Source organism: Epinephelus moara, chromosome 10 (assembly GCF_006386435.1).
Source record: "Epinephelus moara isolate mb chromosome 10, YSFRI_EMoa_1.0, whole genome shotgun sequence".
Taxonomy (NCBI): domain Eukaryota; kingdom Metazoa; phylum Chordata; class Actinopteri; order Perciformes; family Serranidae; genus Epinephelus; species Epinephelus moara.
Genome location: NC_065515.1, coordinates 36,289,200 through 36,308,898, shown reverse-complemented (window position 1 = coordinate 36,308,898; position 19,699 = coordinate 36,289,200). Strand labels below are relative to the sequence as shown.

Below are 19,699 nucleotides of genomic sequence, written 5' to 3'. Positions count from 1 at the left end.
GGAATGGGGAAATTAGTGTGAACCTGACCCCATCAGAGTCTGCAGGAAACTTAAGAAATAAGAAATTACAGCCCGGCCTGGACCCGGCAGGTCAGGTCGGGCTCAATCAGGTTAGAGCAGAGAATCAAAGCTCTGTCAGGAATTAGTTTAGGCCCATGCAGGGCTAAAGTCTGAGTAGCATGCTAACTCACAAACATACAGAGAGGAATCCAATGTAAGCAGTAGCTGGCTGCATCTTCACATCACCACAGAGGTTTTTGATAATGCCTAAAATCAACAAAGAACTGTTTGCTCATGTTAAATGAGCTGAATCTTGTACTACAGCTTTAAGTGCTTCTGAGTATAGGCTGTGGCTAAGGACAAAATACTGTGACTTTGTGAGTTATACTAATCTAATTATGTAAACACATAAACATAATCATATTATGTATGTGGCCTTTATTTACAAACGGCCGATCTTTCAAAGGACAACGACAGAGACTGTTTGATGTGGCTGCTGGGAGATTTGTCATGTATATAATAGGAGTAAATACAGTGTAAAGTGCCTCCTCATCCCGCTGTCATCGTGACTCACCTGTATATCTTGTATCTGGTGGAGAAGCCTTGCCTGTTCTTCTCCACAAAGTCGATGTACTCTGGGGAGTGGTGGAAAGGCCCTTTATCAGACAGGAGCCAGTCCAGGGGGCCCCCGGGCTTTTCATTGGGGAGGCTGGCTGTTGCTGCTGCTGTTACCGCAGACCGTAAACACACCCAGCAGTGAAGGCTGAGGCTGACGACGCCCCATAGAGCCATCAGAGATGGAGGGAGCGAGGGAGGGATGAGGGTGGGGATAGTGGGGGGGGCGTTCAGCAGCCAAAGCCACTCGTCGTTAGCTGGCTCCTCCACTGGGATGACCGGGGGACCTGCATCACCTCAACGCCCCCGGAACACCTACAGGAAAAAACACAAACACACAGATAAGGAAACATCCAAACACCCACGTCTGTCAGAGAAGACAGAAAGAAACTGAAACGTTACAGTTTCAGACAGCTCCGTGTGGTCGGCAGATACTGATGCTTTAATTTTCAGTTGTCTGAAGGGGTTTCATCACAAAGACATGTCACATGAGCAAATAATTGTTGATAATGAAGTATTTATTTAAAGGGACAGTTCACCACAAAATCAAAAATCAATATTTTTCCTCTTACCTGTAGTGATATTTATCAGTCTAAACTATTTTGATGTGAGCTGCCAAGTGTTGGAGATACTGGCTGAGGATATGCCTGCCATGTCTTCTCACTCCAACATACTGGCACAGTTTGTGGTGCTCAAAAACTACATTTGAAAAACTCAGCAGCAATAATGACCTAGTCACTCAAAATAATCCACAGACCATGTTGTGCGCAGTTTCATGTAGGTACTATTTTCTTTCTACCAAACTACACCTGCCAACCATGTCACCGTGCAGAAGGAAGTGTGCATCTAATGCTAGCACAAATGAGCTAGCTAACGTTACAGCTCAGCCGCGGGGGACACCGTTAGTGTTTACGCCTTGCACTGACACAAGCACAAGCCTCTCGTCCAGGAGATGTCCGCCTTCTCTTGAATATAATAGATCTGGATGGCACTCGGCTTGTGGTGCTTCAAGTGCCAAAAAAATATATCCAACAAATATATATATATAATTCTACAGCCGATATCGTCAGCACTCTGCAACTCATACTAATACAATGTAGACTGATATTTTTTGGAATGAACTGTCTCTTTAATTTTTCAAGGAAATGTCTGAAATTAACTTGCTGTAGCTTCTTAAATGAAAGGTTTTTACTTGGAGGTTTTTTTGTTTGTTGTTTAAAATAAACAAGAAACTTGAAGCTGTCACCTCACACAAAAGAATAACCTTGACTCTACTTTTAGACACTGAGATAACGATTCACACTTTCTGGAGTATGACATTATGTTTTTCAATTGTGTACTGTATTTTCATATCACCATGCAATGCAAGCACAGGTCTACTAATTAAGAACAAGACAAACTGGGGTTTACTGTCTTGTTCAAAGACACATCATTATGTGGACAGGGAGAGCCAGGGGCTCAACCCTCAGACTCATGGACAGCCTAACTCTTTTTTTTTGATCCACACCGCTCAAAGTGCCCAGATTGGGGGAAACTTCACCAATCGTGAACAAAAGGTCACTGGCGATCCAATCACATTCACTGGCAAGAACTAATTACGTCAAGAGTTGCTGTGAGGAAACTGTAGTAGGACAGAATAACACCAGTAACAACGCAAGTAATCAGACTCCATGTCATGACAAATTATCATTTTTATCCGGTGCTAAACGACACATCTCGGCTGACCACCTGATCAGGTGACTCCCTGAGGGTTTGGAAGGCAGCAAAATGTGACATACAGCTAGTAGACCACAGCATGCCTGCCAGCATGAAACACACCATGATTCTGTCTCAGCACGTGCCAGATATCTTGAGCGTTGGCTGTGAGAAAGCCTTTCTGCATGACAACACATACCAAATTATGCAGTCTGCCTATTAAAGAAAAAACATGAATAGGATTTCCATAAAGCACATTGTCCACTGTGTGAACTTATATCAGAACTGCGGCTGAATTAAATTTCTCCCTTACATCATTTTGGTACAATACAAAAAGTTAGCAGAGAAAAGTATACGGCTATTAAAAAAACCCTTCTGCAGCTGCAGCTGTGAACATTACTGTCACACCACAGTAGTTTTCAAATGACCTTGTCACATACAATATATCTTCAGGATAAAAATGCCCTTGGAATGACCTCAACTCTAATCTGTTCCTAAATCAACGTATTACAACAGATGTACATACATTTTCAAGTTAAATTCAACCAAGGCGGATGAAAGTTCACTCCTTTCCTTTCTCGTTTCCATCATTTAATTCAACTTCACCGGATTTAACTACAGCGCATTTCATTACAAGCAATAAAACTTTCACTATGGGCTTTAATAAGGGTCAGGAAGGACATGGACAAATTTTGGGTGGGCCTGACACTGCTGGGATTCATGGTCCACATTAATTATGAAGAACACCTCTCTAAATCTTACAGTAGCTCAGAGCACGATGTAGAACAGAAAAACACCAGTGACAATGCAAGAAATCAATATGTTTGATGCCCTGGTGCATGCTGGGAGGCTTCCCCGCACACCTGCCTTGGAATGCTGCAACATTAATCAATATGAAAAGATAATAAAAGGTTGACTTTAATACTCCACTGTAAACTCAGTCTGATCCAAACAAGATCAAAAGCCTTTGGTAAAATTAAACATTTTACACTGCAAGAGAAAATAATTTAGACTGTTGGAATTACAAAATGGAAATGAATCGACCCTCGGAAATTGTGATGGACACGTTTTTCCTATTTTAGACATTAAGACCTGGGATTTATTGATATGTAAAAAAAAAAAAAAAAAAAAAAAAAAACCTAATGAAAAGTTAATCAACAATAAAAGTAGTCATTAGTTGCACCCTGCACTCGTCCAAACTAAAATTGGTTTTCTCAGCAGCTGGTGGGGAAATAAGTCATCAAATAAAAGAAAATCACAGCACTTTAGAGTTAAATGCACTGCAATGTGCTTTGAATCAATGTTCCTTTGGAGATAGACTAGCTCCTTTTTTAGAACAAAATATTTCACTTAAGTTATGAGTCACCGCTGCCTGCAAGTTGGGATTTTCCTGTACAAAGCAAGAACTTTTTTGGGGGTAAAAAGCAACAACGTTTTCCAGACTTGATTAGTAATGTTACACATTTCTGTTGCAGGCTCACTTTATGATTTACGTCGACTTTCTGATGCTTTTAAACTGGTAAAAGTTATGATTTCCATTGTGCATTCAATCCTTTAAGTCAGCATATAATTGCTGCGCTGCTGTTTTTATACTTGTACTCACCATACTTCAACATTGGCTTTACCGTAACACAGCAACTTTTAAGAATTGCTCTCACATGCAAATCAAGGGAGAAATATACACACAGACGCAGACACACTTTTGTTGCTTAAACACAAAGTCTCTGTTGCTGTGTTTTATCAGACTACCTGCTGTTCAGACTGTTGTCCAAAGCTCACATTAGTCTCCATCACTATCTCGAGACCCGTCAATCATCTCCCCCGCAGTGACACACTCCTTTGCTGTGTGTGTGTCGGGGTGCAGGGGAGGGAGGGGTGTTTGAGTCCCATTACAGTATTCTGATGACAATCTGTCAAGTTAACTCAGCCATATGACCGTGTGTGTGGGTGTGTGCAGATGTGCGTGGGTTTCAAAAATCATTACTCTCAGTCAACACAGCAGACAGCATGGGAAGAGCGCACAACAGCTGGAGGTGGATAGAAAGAGCTGAAACAGATTTAAAATGTGTTATTAAATACTATCATAGGCTCGTACGCAGAAAGAGACACAGATAAGGGTTTGTTATTGAAAGCAGGAGGATTTAAATTTCAATTTTTAAAGGACGTGATGAGGTGGCAATTTGGAAATTGATTTCAGTCTGACATTGCCGCCCAGACTCGGCCTGCCTGACACCAGTGTGAGTGTATACACACACAATCTTTATGTTATGGTGTCCCATCATGATATTGGGATAACAGTGCCAATATGTGTTGATTTTACTGTTCACTGTTTTCATGAATCAAAAAAAAAAAATTGGGGAGAAAACAAACATGCAGCCACTTCTGATTTTTTTCTTCAGTTTAGTCTGAATTTACCATTATTATTCTTATTAATATTATTATTATTATTATCATCATTTTGTCACTGCTCTCCTAAAATGTTGTCGCACTCACAATGCACAGTAAAAAAAAACTAAACGAATCCAAATCAATTCAGCAGGACCAGAGATGTTGTCTTTTTCATTTAATGCATTTTTCCTCCGTCTCAAATCCTGATGCAACTTGACCGCAACATTTCAGTCGGAGATTCAGGTGAGGTATGCTGGTAACAGCTAATGTAGCCTCAAACCTCTAGCCTCAAGCAGAGATGAGGAGCGGGCTGTAAAAATTATAAACTGCCTTAAGTGATGTTACGTGAAGGCAGTTCACATCAGATCATCAGATTGCAGCTCCTGCTGGAGCCACAAAAGGCTTCCTACAACTTTTTCTTCACATATGCAGTAATATTTCCTAAGATCTGTAAACACACCAGTGGAGTTCCTCTAACTACATTGCAAGTCACGGTCCAAGGTTTTCAGGTCTGTCATAGAATTTGCACAAACTCCTTTCAAAGCTCATGGTGCGTTTACATGGTCAAAACTAAAAAGAGTCTCTAATATAATAAGGACTACATTTTTTGTCTATTAAGTCTGAGTTTAAAGGGATAGTGCACCCAAAAATGAAAATTCAGCCATTATCTACTCACCCATATGCCGAGGGAGGCTCAGGTGAAGTTTTAGAGTCCTCACATTACTTGTAGAGATCCAAGGGGAGAGGGGGTAGCAGCACAACTCCACCAAGATATTTTGTGGTTTCAATTATGTGTTTTTGGACGTCTTGGGCGCCGTAAGCCTCCATTAGGTGGAGTTGTGTTGCTATCTTCTCTCCCCTTGGATCTCTGCAAGTGTTGTGAGGACTCTAAAACTTCACCTGAGCCTCCCTCCGCATATGGGTGAGTAGATAATGGCTGAATTTTCATTTCTGGGTGCACTATCCTGTGTAAAGTCTTGAGTAAGTCAAGTGTCAGAACAGTCAAGTCCAAGTCATGTTTTGAATTCCAATCAGTGCGACATCAGTTTGACAATAAAATCACTGACACCAACATACACATATATTTTTAGTTCTCGACAGGCAGAAAGGAGGATACCACAATGACAGACAATCACTTGTTCCTGTACCAAAACAGACATGGACGTGCATCTTAAAGTGTTTGTCTTGCTAATTCATGCTATTTTTTTGCCCTGAAAGGTCACAGGAACAAAACTGTTTTGCATGAGATGAGATGGTGAACCGGATTTAAAACTAAGGCCTCTAGTTTCACAGACCGGGCACAGCGGAGGCGCAGCGCACCTGCGCTTCGCCAACTGGGTGTGGCCAGGCGGATTTTGCAAGTTTGGCACACTGTGCGTGCTGGGGTAGCTACTCCTCTTTCCCACCTCCGTCCCTCCTACCTGCGCAAGTCAGAAAGAGAGAGGAGAGAAGGCGTGGAGTGGGTTTTACACACATCACACCAATCAAATGAGCCCCTCTCCTCGCCCTTAAAATGCGCCGCGCGAAGGCGTAATGAGAGTTTACTCAATTCGCCATGGCAGAAGAGAGCAGCAGCGTCAGACGGCCAAACTTCTCCCAGGAGGAAACTGATGTTTTGGTCCGGGAGGTCCAAGCTCGCAGTGTCCGAATATACGGAACTGCGAGCAGACCTCCACGGGCTGATGATGCAAAGGTAGCCTGGGAGGAGGTCACCACAATTGTAAATCAATGTTGCGTTTCTCTCGTGCGCGCGCGCTCTCTCTTTCTCTCTCGCAGTCTCACTCTGTTTCTTTTCTTTTGACTTTTCTAAGATGACAGATGCTGAATATATACTCCCTATCTGATGCTGTGGCTGTTTGTGGTTGGCTGAGAGGGATGTGAACTCATTAGTTTGCAGCTGTGTTAATCAAATCAGGTTGGGTTTCCATTACGCGTGCCAAACGTGCCAAACGGTGCCAATCCCCTTTGATCTGACATCAGATGTGACGGGACAGTCGATATAGAGATACATTTATGTGCTGATTGCAGATAGTTGCATTGAATAGTGGTTTTTTGGGTATTTATTGCATCGTTAATGTGCCTGATATTCTGGAAACCTGCCTGTGAGGTTTTGGTGACGTATGCGCACTGTCCACTGGTCAGCCAAACTTCGGCTTACACTGGCTGCGCTCCGCCTGCGTTGACAGTAGACCTGGTTTCAGCTGGTGAGCTTTTGGCGCACCTTCAGTGAAGCCTTTTGGCACGAAACTGTCACTGCGCCAAGCTGGATCTGTCGACACCTCCCCCTGCTGCACCGCCACACCCATCTCAGTGCACCTCGTTCTGCCAAACTACCAAATTGAGCGCACCTCGGGTTGCGCTGCTCGAAACTAGCTCTGCGCGGGGTTCGCCACCCTGTGCCACCCTGCGCCGGGAAACTAGAGCCCTAATTCTCAATTACTGCACCCCAATTCTTAACCATTTTCTAGGCTTTTTGTCCCATTGGTCCTGATTCCTGTTGTAAAAAATCCCACATTTTACATAATCTTATTGGGAAGGACGGGCAGACTCTTGACCAGACGGCCAATGATTATAATGAAAAATAAAAATCACAAATTATATTATTTTACATCCCAACTGTCAACACACCAACTGGTCCAGACTGTGATGATCCAACATGGTCATGCTGCCAAACCACTTCTGTCACAATAATCTCAATGCGTGTCCCTTCCTTGACTCTGACTCGGGTCAATGTCTCCGGTTGCGAGGCTGCAGTATCGTACACATTACACCTGATCCATGACATATGGTATGAAGTGCAGGTATAAACCTACACAGCACTGCAACACTGACAGTAAAATAGTGGCAGGGATGAAGTTACCCATGACTGAAATGGAGCAAAATTTCTCCAATTCTCTCTTCTTTTGTTGTTGATGCAGTTAAAATGTGAAAAAGTCCATTAGAATCTTTTGTTCTCATTCCAGCTGTGTTGAATAGTTTATTTGCACCGAGACAGAGCTGTCTTCTCAGTTTTTCTGTTATCTTCTGCCACGCTTTATGTTCAAACTCGAGCATCACACTTTTTTCTGTGTTCCTACAGCAGCCGAGGGCCGCACAGAAAGTGGAGTTGTGTGTGTGGTTTGACAAAATCTGACACTAAAAATTGTGTCTAATTATCTTAAATCATCGGGTAGGAGAACAAGTTGCCGAATGAAAATGTATGAAGATGTGCCTGCGCTGCTATAAAATTGGCTGCCAAACCGCTACAAGTGCAGCCGAATCCAAAACTACCCTTTGCTTCCTCTTTGACTAAATATTATAGGTGAAACGCAGCCTTGCTTTACACGGTGCATGTTGTGTATAGAGTGACCTATCTCAGAGGGGAGTGAGTGGTGTGTTAATAGCAAAATAGAGCACAGAGGTCATATTAAAAGACTCTTTAATCCTATCATCCAACAGGCAGCTGTCCAAAACGCTGATGCAGGAGAACGCTCTCTGTTCCCTGTTGCTCACTTGCTCTCTTTCCCTTCCTTTCACACCCCTCTGTCTCCTTTCCCTTTTGTCTCTCCTTCCTCTAACAACCCACTCTTGTCCTCCTCTGCATTCTCAAATACCTCTAAAAACCCATCTTTGACTCACATCTGCCGTGTTTTTCCTCTTCTCTTCTTTCCACACACTTGCTATGACAGTCTTGTCTGTAAACATTCATTGTTTTCAGACAGGTCTTCGCCAGCCTTATAATCACATTATCGCCCCAAACAAAGCCATCCACTAAGCCTTTTGTTATCAGCTGCCTGGAAGATATCAGATACATGCCATTTTCACTTACAAGGGCATTATGTCACATTTCCAACCTTATGCAAACACCGCTTTTCATCAAACAATGTTAGAAAATGCTCCTCCTTGAGGCAGGAAGCCCGCACATAATCTAGGAACAACAAATCAAATGTCGGGCGATGCAACAAGAAGGAATTTTCAATTCAAGCGGTAGCAGGGCACCCAGTGCATCCACTCAAATATGATTTTGCACAACGTGGGCCACCAATAACCCGGGGCTGTTTGGAGCCTCTGTACAAAATGAAAGCTCTGTTTGTTCCTGTGAGGTCCTCTCAATGGAATTGTGAGCAGAGTGCAAATGATGGGGGAATAGATTTCCCACACATGAATGTGATGCGGACTCGTTCCCTGAACAGGCAAATGCCAAGAATGATATCAGCAGAAGGCAAGACGTGGCATCATACAGTATATGCAGCCCTCTACCAATTATTCATGTAGGTTTTAGTTATTAAGTGACTGTTTTGTTTCCTAATGTTTTCATAATCTCCCTCCAAATTATGAAAACATTGCCAGACGTACTCTCAGAGCACCGAGGTAATCATAATTTTAAGTTAAATTAAAATCAAGGTATGAGCTGTCAGAAGCATTTCTTCCTGCTTCTGAAAACATCCGTTCTGGGGCCCTCAAGGTTTAGAAATGGCTCTCTGGCGAAATAAACAGTCAGCATGTTCCCCCCACATGCACAATCACCTCAGCCTTGTCATGTGACGCACAATTTTTCTTTTGTATGTTTCAAAAACACATTTGCACAGGAAACAAAATAACCTTTCTTTGGGTTGACACAAAGCACAGGGATTTATCTTTTAAATGACACCTATGACAAGGTCCTGTTTATTTCTACAGGGAGGAAATATCCGTTTGGAAGTCTTTTATGTTCTGGCAGTTCAATAGAGGAAGGAGGGTGTTAAACAAATGGCCGTTCGAGTGAGGCACAGCCAACAGTGGATCAAACTCTACAACATTTTTACGCCCACCGCCCATCATAATGACAGGTCATATTCAATAAGCACCGCTGAATATCAAATACTTCAGTGGCAAAAAATACTTAACAAGTCGGCTGTGATGACTCCTGTCATCTGCAAAGGTTTAATATCTTGTCATTACTTGACCAGAAGGCCCGGCAAATCAATAGCTGAGTGCTGTGTATTCAGCCTGTTTTTTTCTCATGCCATTTACGTTTTGTTTAAAACACATAGCACACACTTGTTAAATGATTTAAAGATGAAGTTCTCTGAGAGGAATTTAAAACACTGTCTGTTAACCAAGGACAAGCTATTTGCCCATCGACCCGCTATGACTCGATAACAAAACAGATTTGGGCTTCATCGCACAATAAATTCATTCGAGGAATCGAAGCGGATTGAAAAACAGGAGTCCGTGTTGGAAGACCACCAGTCAGGCAAAAAGAAAAACATGCTCATAACTTACTCATATCTCGAAGTGTTCTTCCCGGAGGCATGATGTTTGAAAAAGTCAACAAAATGATGAGACGGTGAGTCAAAGGCATTTTTCATTACAAGCCCTGCCGGTGGTTACATTAAGGTATGACGTACGCAGTGTGGGCCTGGCATGTCCTCCGGCTGTTTGGCACCACTGTGGGAAATGACAACTCTCTTTGTTTTTCCACTTTTCCCCTGAACGATCAAGATGGAAGCATTTAAATAACAGAAGAAGAAATACATTTTTAAAGTTGGGTCCTCAGCTGAGTTGAAGTCTTGTAAATTTGTAGCCATAGGAAAAAAATAATGTGTGCAAATTTGTGATCCAGTAAGAGATAATTCCATAGAAGCAATGATTGCTGTTTTTCTGACATTATTTGACATTATGGGATTGATTCAGACTTCTTCAGCAGAATTAACTAAACTGCCAGTTTTGCCACTTTAATTTAATATGTCGATTAAGTTTGCGGAAGAGAACATCAAAATTCCTACCAATGTGGTGTTCATGATGAATAGATCTATCTGTCCTCACAAGATTTCAGCACGCATCTTTCAGGCTGTGCTGCAGCACTTCCTGTAACTTTGTGTTACTGCCAGAATCGCATGTTCCCTCCAGAGTTACAGGCCTGGCTACTGACTGCAGTGTTGGATCTTGACTCTCACCTCGTATTTCGGAGGATACAGTAAGCTTGATGAGATGTGGGAACTCCCAAGCCTAATCTTTCTTGAGGATTTCAGCAGCCGTTTTCATTGGAGACCGGGACAAAACAGAGCATTCAGGCCCTAAACATCTGCTCGCTTATTGTAGGATGCCAGAGCTGTAACGGTCACCTACCTGAGCCTCTGAGCCTGTGTGCAGATGTATGCATGTGTGTGGTGTCTCACAGTGTGTGTCCATATCCACGTTTGGAACACTCACAGCAGCAGATCCTCTTTGTTGGCACCGCGAGTATGCAAATTGAAACAAGTCCCTTTTTGTGATATCTCACACTATGAACACGTTTGAAGGAAACCGATGGTAAAATAACAACATGTAGGGGAGGCACATGCTTTGCAGGATGGGTGGGGGGTTTGAGTAAAACATTTCATTAGAATTTCTTCAACAGGATCCACTTTGTAACTTGTCTGCGAGCCAACCCCAAAACCATCCTCAAAGTAGGGAAACAGGAACTGATAAACTTTACATCTTCCCCTCTGTGCTGACTAATGAGGTTTTTGGCCCTAATTAACCCAGTTATCTTCCCTCCTACAACTGTCAACAATACCTCTCATACCAGTGCCAGGGGTAAAACGCAGCCTTTGTGAAATTATAATATATGACTGCCAGTTGCACTCATCCGGCTGTCTTACAAACAAATACAAAGGATAAGCTCCCGTGGTGTCCTAGGCAGAAGACATCAAAGACAAAAAGTGTCACTTCTGTAAGCGCTTACATGCACAACACAGATATGTGCAGATCTACAAGCGTATATAAGCATCAGGCATGAAGACTCACAGAAACACTAAGCTGCTATGGGGAAGGTCAAATGATACAGTGTGTACAGTGTTGGTGTGTGAGGGCATGTGTTTTTGTTGTGTAGGTGTTCTGATGGATTTACTTTTGAAGGCTCTCATAAAAACTAACTAAATAAATAAATAAATGAATAAATAAATAAAGCCTTTGCCTCAACCATCCAGGACATATTTCGTGGTCTTCAAGTCTAAAATGGGATTTAAAGTAGAGGACACTAGGAACCTTAATTTCATGCACATTAACTCTTTTTTTTTAATCTTTTTATATTTACTTATATATATTTTTGGGGAATAATTTTCATTTTTATCACTTTAAAGTCTGACTTTAACTATGATGATTTGCATTTTGGCTGCAATATTCTTTATCTCTTATAATCCTCTTTGTATGTAAATGAGTTTTAGTGAAGCCACACAACAAAGCAACTTATTTACATGCGTTACTTACATGGGCTGCTGATATAGTGGTTTAGTCCTCTGAGCATAAAGATATTTAAACCTATATACCTCTTTGTTTGCTATATTTAAAAAAAAAATCAGCCTTTTTTTTTTGACCTTAATGTATTTTTTTTCCCCTTTTCTTCTGATCTTATTCATTCATTTATTTTTCTTTTTTGAAGTGGTAACCATTCCATTCGCCTCAGTCTGGGCTTGTATACAGAGACTGTCCTTCAAGTAGAATGACGGCATCACTCATTTCCGCAAGCGCCTAAAATTACATTCGTCCATGTTCAAGTGACTTGAACCCTCTAAGGACATTATTGCACAGTGACACTGAGGTAAACCAGTCAAGTCATTTCTCTGCCTACACCTAACCAAACATGATAGCTGATGGTGTCTTTTCATAAAATAAGCAGAGATACAGAAATTGTCAAGTTATTACAGAAAATACGATGATATTTAACGCGCCTTGTGTTATATGAGGTATTCATCGGCAGTTATACCATATATTTTCTTTGTTTGCCAAACGTCATTCGTGGACAAAAAAATGTACTGCATATTATCCTACATACTGACATGTCTTGTGTCGTGACATGTTTCAGGCAGAGCTCTTATGAATTCACAATAGCTGCAACTACGTTCCACAGATCATATATTCACACACACACACAACCTCACAAACATTCATCAGTCCAGTGATGCCTCCCTATGACAACCAGCTCATTAGTCACAAAAGGGTGTGTATATACAGTATGTGTATGTGTGTGTGTGTGCATGTGTCTCCATCGAGGTTGGTCGTGTTACATGAATATGCTTAGAAGCTATGTGCCACACAAACACACCTTCAAGCACACACACCCATACCAAATTTTAGCCTCCTAGGACAAAAACTGTGGCCGCCAAAGGGTATGGAAAGTTTTGTGGACCGACCATCCCACAGAACGACCTATAGAGCTGCTGGTCGCAGCTAAAATAAAACTCAGATAACACAAGCCCAGAAAGACTAATTGGGAACTTGGGGGACGTGGGAGGGAGAGTGCTGCATAAAAAAAAAGCGCTGCCAACATCAATCAAAGTTATAGAGCATATGAAAATCCATTGTATCTAACCTTGTTTTACAGCTGGAGTCTCTGCGATCCCAAACAGGAGTAATTTTCTGTAGCTGTCATCCAAATCATGTTAATAAGCCGTTCTCATAAAATTAGTGAAAGTCATGAAGTAGCAAGCTCATAAAACTATGTTAAATATAAACAAGGCTTCGCAGTTACGTGCTAAAAGTTTTTTGCTCCAAATTTGGTTGTTGCTGTTGGATACAGTTCCAAACAGTTCAAAATGTCTGTTTTCTCTACATGAGATGAAAGCAGCTGATCAACAGGGCAGCCAGACAGCAGAGAAACCAATAAGCCGGCCAGCGTTGCTGCCACAAATGCTGTGGGACTTCACAGTGAAACAGTTCAGTATAGCGTGTGTATCTGTTTAAGCATAAGTATACGTCACATCAGAAATTGTCATTGTGAAATCCGATTTAATCTTTCTACCCCTATTTACAAAACAATACAGTAGCTTATTAAGGCGGAGAAACTCCACAGCAGACGTCTTCCAGGCCAGCATGGAAAGAGACCGGGCCAACAAATCCTTCCTCTCGCAGAAGCAAGATGGAAATTTGGCTGAAGGAGGCAATAAACTGATAACAAGCAAAACACAATCTCCTTTTTTTAAAGTTACTATTCTTTATGTAAGAGGGATAGCAGCAAACAGTCACCTCACATGCTACCATCAAAACGTCAGGTTGTTCTCATTCACTACTTGTAATTAAACCGCTTAATCGTGAGCCAGAAGGCTGCGATCATGTGACCTACGCGCTGCAGGCTGTCCTCCCTCATAAGGCGGGTGCAAAGGAGGAAGTCAGGTCATGTAGTATAAAGAGTGGCAAAGCCCAAACACAGGATTTTGACCCAGGAAACACCTGTTCATGTCTGTGTAAAACCAAAAGTAGAAACCGTATGTAACTTATCATCCCGTTACGTAGGTATGCAATGACTCAACGTAACGCCATACATCTATATTTAAAGTAAAGGTGTCACAACACATCAAGTGTATGAAGTGATAACACCCAACCATGATTCTTTTCCTAAATCTGACCTAATCAAGCACTAATTTGTGAGATATCATACGAGCCGTTGGGTGAAGATATATTCAAAAAGCTGCTTCTCGTCTGTTCCAGCTCCCTCTCATCAATTCTTAACAATTCTTGATTTCTGAGTGCTGACAATCAATAAAACTGTGCCAGAACAGACAGGAAATATGTGTGTGATGTTGTCAGGCTGCATTCACAGTGTGTGTGTGTGTGTGTGTGTGTGTGTGTGTATGTTCTCCTCGAATGCTGTGGCAGCAATGGGAGATTAATTATTCAGGCGGATTCAATCAATTACTCAGCTGGTGGTCTCCCTCGCAGTCTATACGTGTGTATGTGTGGCTTTTAACAAGTTTAAATCAAGTGTGCAATTTTTAATGCGCAGGGGTGTTGTAGCAAATCATTTTTAAGGTATTGTACATAAAAACTCAAGTTGAAAGCAAACAGGGAAAAAGTCACCTTAATAATTGCTACCCAGACTGTAAAGTTCTCACTCGCAGGTTTTTATATGGCTGCATATCACCGAGTGGCTGAGAACATACAGAGAGAGAGGCTTCTATAAATCACAGTAAAACACAAATAGACCTCTTCTGCTGGTGGCCTTGTACAAACAGGGACAAAGGTTGCTCTTAAATTAATGTCAGCTTCCTCTTGCACTCTTTTCTCTGGCCAAGTCCTTTCTTTGTTTTTTGCTGGTGTTTTGTACAGCCACACTGGCTTTTTGAATATGCACAAATGGAGCAAATTAGATATAATTACCAGACAGTGGGGGCTGTATTGTTTTCACCTTGTGTGTGTGTGTGTGTGTGTGTGTGTGTGTGTGTGTGTGTGTTTCATAATGGCAAAATGCGGTTCTGGAGACACGTATTGTGGAAGGAACTACAAAATATGCCATTTTGAGTGCTTTGCCAGGTGTTTCTTTGTCTGTCTGTGTACAGATTTTGTCACCTCGACGGTATCTGAGGCAAGATGGAGTCATGTAACTTCACAGGTGTGTAGCTGAAATCACAATAAAGGCAAAGTTAGAGGATGGGTGAGGTCAGAGCAAGGGTGCCAGACGTATGGGGGTAGGAATTAAAGAAAGGGGCTATTGCCACCCTCACTTTACACCCCTGGCCCACAGTTGTCTTAAAAGAGTACTTCACTGACTTTTCAACCAGCTTTGTACAACAATGAGGGTAGCATTTGTAAATGAACTATGGTGACCTTCTCTCTATCTAACAAGTGCCTGGATCTCCCCACTCCCCTCCTTGTGAAAACACATGTACAGGCTGTACATCCACATTTTCAAATTGCCCACCATAGTGGACACAAAGAAAATAGAAGCAGATCAAGACACAGACCCACAAACTCAGATCAAACAGATATTATGTTACTGCATTGCCTATCTCGCACCAAAAATGTTCTTCAGGAGCATATTTTAGTGCACTGTTTCACTGTAATAAGAGACTTTATGAACAGGACGTGGGTGCCATCTTGTTTCCTGTGTAGTGAAAGCAGAGGCTGCAAAAACTGAGATCAAATTGTAGAACCAAACAGCACTGATCAAATACAAACCAAGATTTTTGTTACTGAGTCGCCTTTTTCTCACCGCCAATATTTTCAGATACATGTTTTAGCTTACTGTTGTACTGCAAGATGGTTTGTTACCAGCCATCATTGGCGAGTTTACATTATGTCACCCACCAGCGGGAGCATTTGTTGGTCTGGTGTGGCACAGTGCATTCTGGTAGCTGTAGGTTTTCTTCTTCTGGGCAAAAGTTAATGCCACAACATCTTTCTAGCAGTGAAACACTTCTTTAAGATCTGGATCAGCCACGTTGTACTGCAGCTGATGTGATCCTATTGCAATATGGTTTCAAGTTTTTACTCAAGTAGAGGTCGACTAGCAGATGTACAAAACATGCAGTTCCTGTCATCATGTTTGAAGCTATACCTTTTGGATTTTTTGTTTGGATATAATACATTTGAATACACAAAATAACTAACCATGATCTGGACGGGAAGCACAGGTTTTTGAGTTTCCCAGCCTCTCATGTCGAAAACACAACCTCCCAACCTCCCTTTGAGGCCATCTTTAACTACCATTTGACATGACAATGATTTGCTTAATTTTAGGGATGAGTTATATGACTGCATTTGCATGGCAAAGCTTTTCTGTCATGCTCCTAGATGGTTTTGTTCGTGGTTACAAATGCCTGACGCTTACCGATTTAAGTGAACAGAAGTCTGCACCTTTGTAAAGCATTGTATGAAATTCAGAACATTACTTTTTGTGACTGACTGCGAATTTGCTGTGAGAGCAGTTTCGTGTCTGTCCGTTAGTGTGTGTGAGTGTGTGTGCACACACTTTTACAGAATATGTTCAGACTCAACATTCAATTACCAGTTGCCTCAGAGAGAGATTTTGGTTTAATGCCACAGTCGCACTTAATCTGAGAGATTCTATTTTAACGCCCTTGTCAGTCTGAAATCCCTCAATGAGGCTTTTTTCCCCGCACTTTTTATGATTTTCTCCTCTTTTACTATATTCTCACCTTCTCATCTCTCCTACTTTTCATTCTCTCCCCTCAACCGCTCCTCTCCGTCATTTTAGATTGAAGTCAAACTCGTTGGTTTGCTCATTATCATAAAATAATGGGCTGTAGATATTGAGCAGATCCTGGCAAAACTTGACCCTGAAATACCAAAACCTGCATAGTCAATCATTTTCTTCTTTTCATCCTCAATTCTTTTCCTTTCTTCTTTCCTCTTTCTTCCCCTTATCTTCTAAGTCCGGCTTAATTTTTACCTGCCTCCTCCAACTCACGCTTCCCAGCAAAAATGTGCTACAATCAAATACACTAGAGCTGTATTTCACACAGAAAGGGCCGTTATTCATTACGCCAAACACTTGTTAGCTTTCCTCCCATCCCAGCCGCCCCTTACCCAAAGCTAAGAAATGGAGAAGCATTTTGCATCAAACTGAAACTGCATTTACTCCACAGAGTCTTTTCATTCCCTTGTGGTGTGTTTACAGTGGCTGTGGGAGGGGGGTGGCGGATTTGCTTTCGTTCCCTCCCTCTTCTCCCATTCTCTCCTCAGCCATCACACCTACGAATGATGCCTCATCCAGTCCTATCAGGCATCCAACACTAAACTGTAAGAACAAGGAGCCCTCTCAGGCATGTAATTCCCCCTGTTGGCATTAGTCTAGAAGCCTATAGATGGCTCTCTGCTCAGTCACACTTGCTGTGTAAAAAGTGCTTTTCAAGCCCAATTTGTCTCCTCTCAAGTATATGCCCATCACAGGAAGCTGGTCTTATCATAAACAAGCAAATACGCACACTTGCCAGCATAAAAGTAGACACATAAACATGCATCCTGGCTGGACTACGCAACAATGACAAAATGCTGAAATGTGTTGAGCTGGTTACTTGGTTCTTTTTGTGGGGCAGGTGAGCGATACAAGCAGAGAAATCTCTCTTTTCATAGGAGGAGACAGTGTGCCTTTCAGGCCTAGACACGGTCGGGTTCACCAGTCTCCGAGGATAGATGAGGACACTGCTGAACAGTGGCCCTGTTGTGGCCCTATAAAAAGTCTGAGGCTTTGGCACCTCTGCCTAACACTGGCAAGTGGCAATGAGAATTACAGCGGTGATTCACTGTTTCTTTCTTCTTCTTTTTTTTTTTCTACCATAAAGCTCAGCTACAAAACTACCTTCCTGTCACTGGAGTGGGTTATTCACTTTAAGATACTGGTTTAATATAAAGTTGAATTTAAAATACTGCAAATAACACCTATGCCAGCCTGCCCTTGGGCTGGTGTGATTGCATTTAAAATGCTATTTGTTTTCTTCTAGGGCATTTGGCTCGTTATCAGAGCCTCCACTGACGATCCCAAAAGGCTGCCCTGACTCGTGTGCCTTCTTTGAGGGCGACGCTTGAGGCTGAAATGTATAATTATGAAATCAGTGGGACTTTTTTTCTATAACACATTTTTTTTTTTTCTTTCCCAGGCTGAGAGTGAGCTGGGTTTTCTGGCTCGCTGGTGCTTGGCAAAGTGCTCTCCGTGCACACATCAGTGTTAGAGATCTGATCCTCTACAGGCGAGAATGCCAATACACCCTAAGGAATATAGATTAGAGATGTTTGCAGGAAAGGCAGATAAAGGGTGGCAGTGTTGGGGAGGGGGTTAGGTGGGAGGGAGGCAGTGAAAAAGGGAGGAGATGAGTGTGATTGTGCTCATGTATATACTGACAAGGCATGAAAAGCAATATTGTGTAAGCTTTCCTGAAAGCAACACTGGATAGTGTTTGTGTGTGTATCTGTGTTTTTGTGGAGTTTATCTTTGCATCGTGGTCAACCCTTAGAAAGCATTTCACACATGTCACAGCACAGCAGATTTTTAGAGTGCTATCCAGGTCAAGTACACTGCAGGAATGTTGTTATTTTCCAACAAAAAACGGCAGAAAATATCCACAGGTAGGTTGTTGACATGTTTAGGAATTCTACTTTATATTATACACATCCAAATCCGACAAATTAAATGCATAATGTCAAGAACTCACCGCGGTTTGGAACAGCAGATAAAGTTTAACTCAGTATTTCCCATTCTCTTGCTGAATCTCGGTGCCTCTCAACTGCCGATATTGTAAACTCATTTCAGTTTGTCAGGGTTCAATAGCAACTCCGCTGAGAGACAGAAAAAAAACAGCACTCCAAAAACACAAGTACACACTCAGGGATCCGAAAAAGAGGTGAAAGTAATCGGCGGGGAAGGCTGCTCCGGACCAATCCGCCGCACGGTTCTACACCACTGAGAAACTTTGACTTTCTGCCGGGGGTGAAAAGTCGCTTTATCCCACTGTAATTCAGTTCCTAGAAGCAGAGGCTTTGACCTTTCTGGTGATAATGACTTTACAAAATGAAATCATCCAGCAGGAGATGTAGTCAAGAGGAGAGGCGAGTAGAGGAGGAGAGAGAGGAGGAGGAGGAGGAGGAGGAGAGAGACTCAAGGAGCGCAAAGGGGCTGTCGATTAGAAGATTAAAAAGACGCGTTTGCGCATTCGTTTCAGCCACAAACCGGCGGGGTCCAGCGTCGGACAGATGCGACGGAATGCTGCTACCGGGACGCGGACAGCCGCCCCCACCGAGATGGTTGAATATCCCGTTATGAATTCCAACCCAGCGCCGTTTTCCCCCCACTACTTGACCCGCCTACTCCGCATCGCTGTGTGGAGCGGCGCAGGAGCGGAGATCCTGTAGAAACTGTAGGTAGGCGCCCAGCAGCAGATAACAGGCATGGGCGCCTCAGCTCTCCCCTGTGCCCCTCTCTCACTTAGTCACATGTTTAAGACACAAGTAACCCTCTGTAATAGCTGCCAAAGGAGTGTAGACTAAGGTAGGAGACGTGGCGAGAATGATAACAAGCGTTTTGTTAACAGTCCCCCTCTCTCCTTCTCACTTTAAATGAAAAGCACTGCTGTGCACTAAGCGGAATGACACTCTTGTCATTAACTTTATGCCCTAATATAGTTCTTTTAATGTCGCAGTTATTTATAAAAGGGGGGCAACGGGAGTAATTGAACATCCCCATAACTGCTCGGCTGGTCCGGTCCCAAAAAAAAACGCCTCCAGAAAGGACGTCAACATTTTAAGTCATTATCTGTCTGAGCTGTCA

General features: G+C 42.4%; 1 protein-coding gene across 1 annotated transcript in view; it reads right to left on the bottom strand.

Moving 5' to 3' along the window:
• The window catches only part of LOC126396275 (BMP/retinoic acid-inducible neural-specific protein 3-like), a 67,373-nt gene extending 48,127 nt beyond the window's left edge, over positions 1–19,246 (bottom strand). The window contains exons 1-2 of the mRNA XM_050054219.1: positions 18,588–19,246; positions 575–930 (exon numbers count right to left, since the gene is read on the bottom strand). Of these exons, the coding sequence (XP_049910176.1) occupies positions 575–792 (218 nt within the window). The 5' untranslated portion in view covers positions 793–930; positions 18,588–19,246. The remainder of the gene's footprint in view (positions 1–574; positions 931–18,587) is intronic.
• Positions 19,247–19,699: the final 453 nt, after the last annotated feature.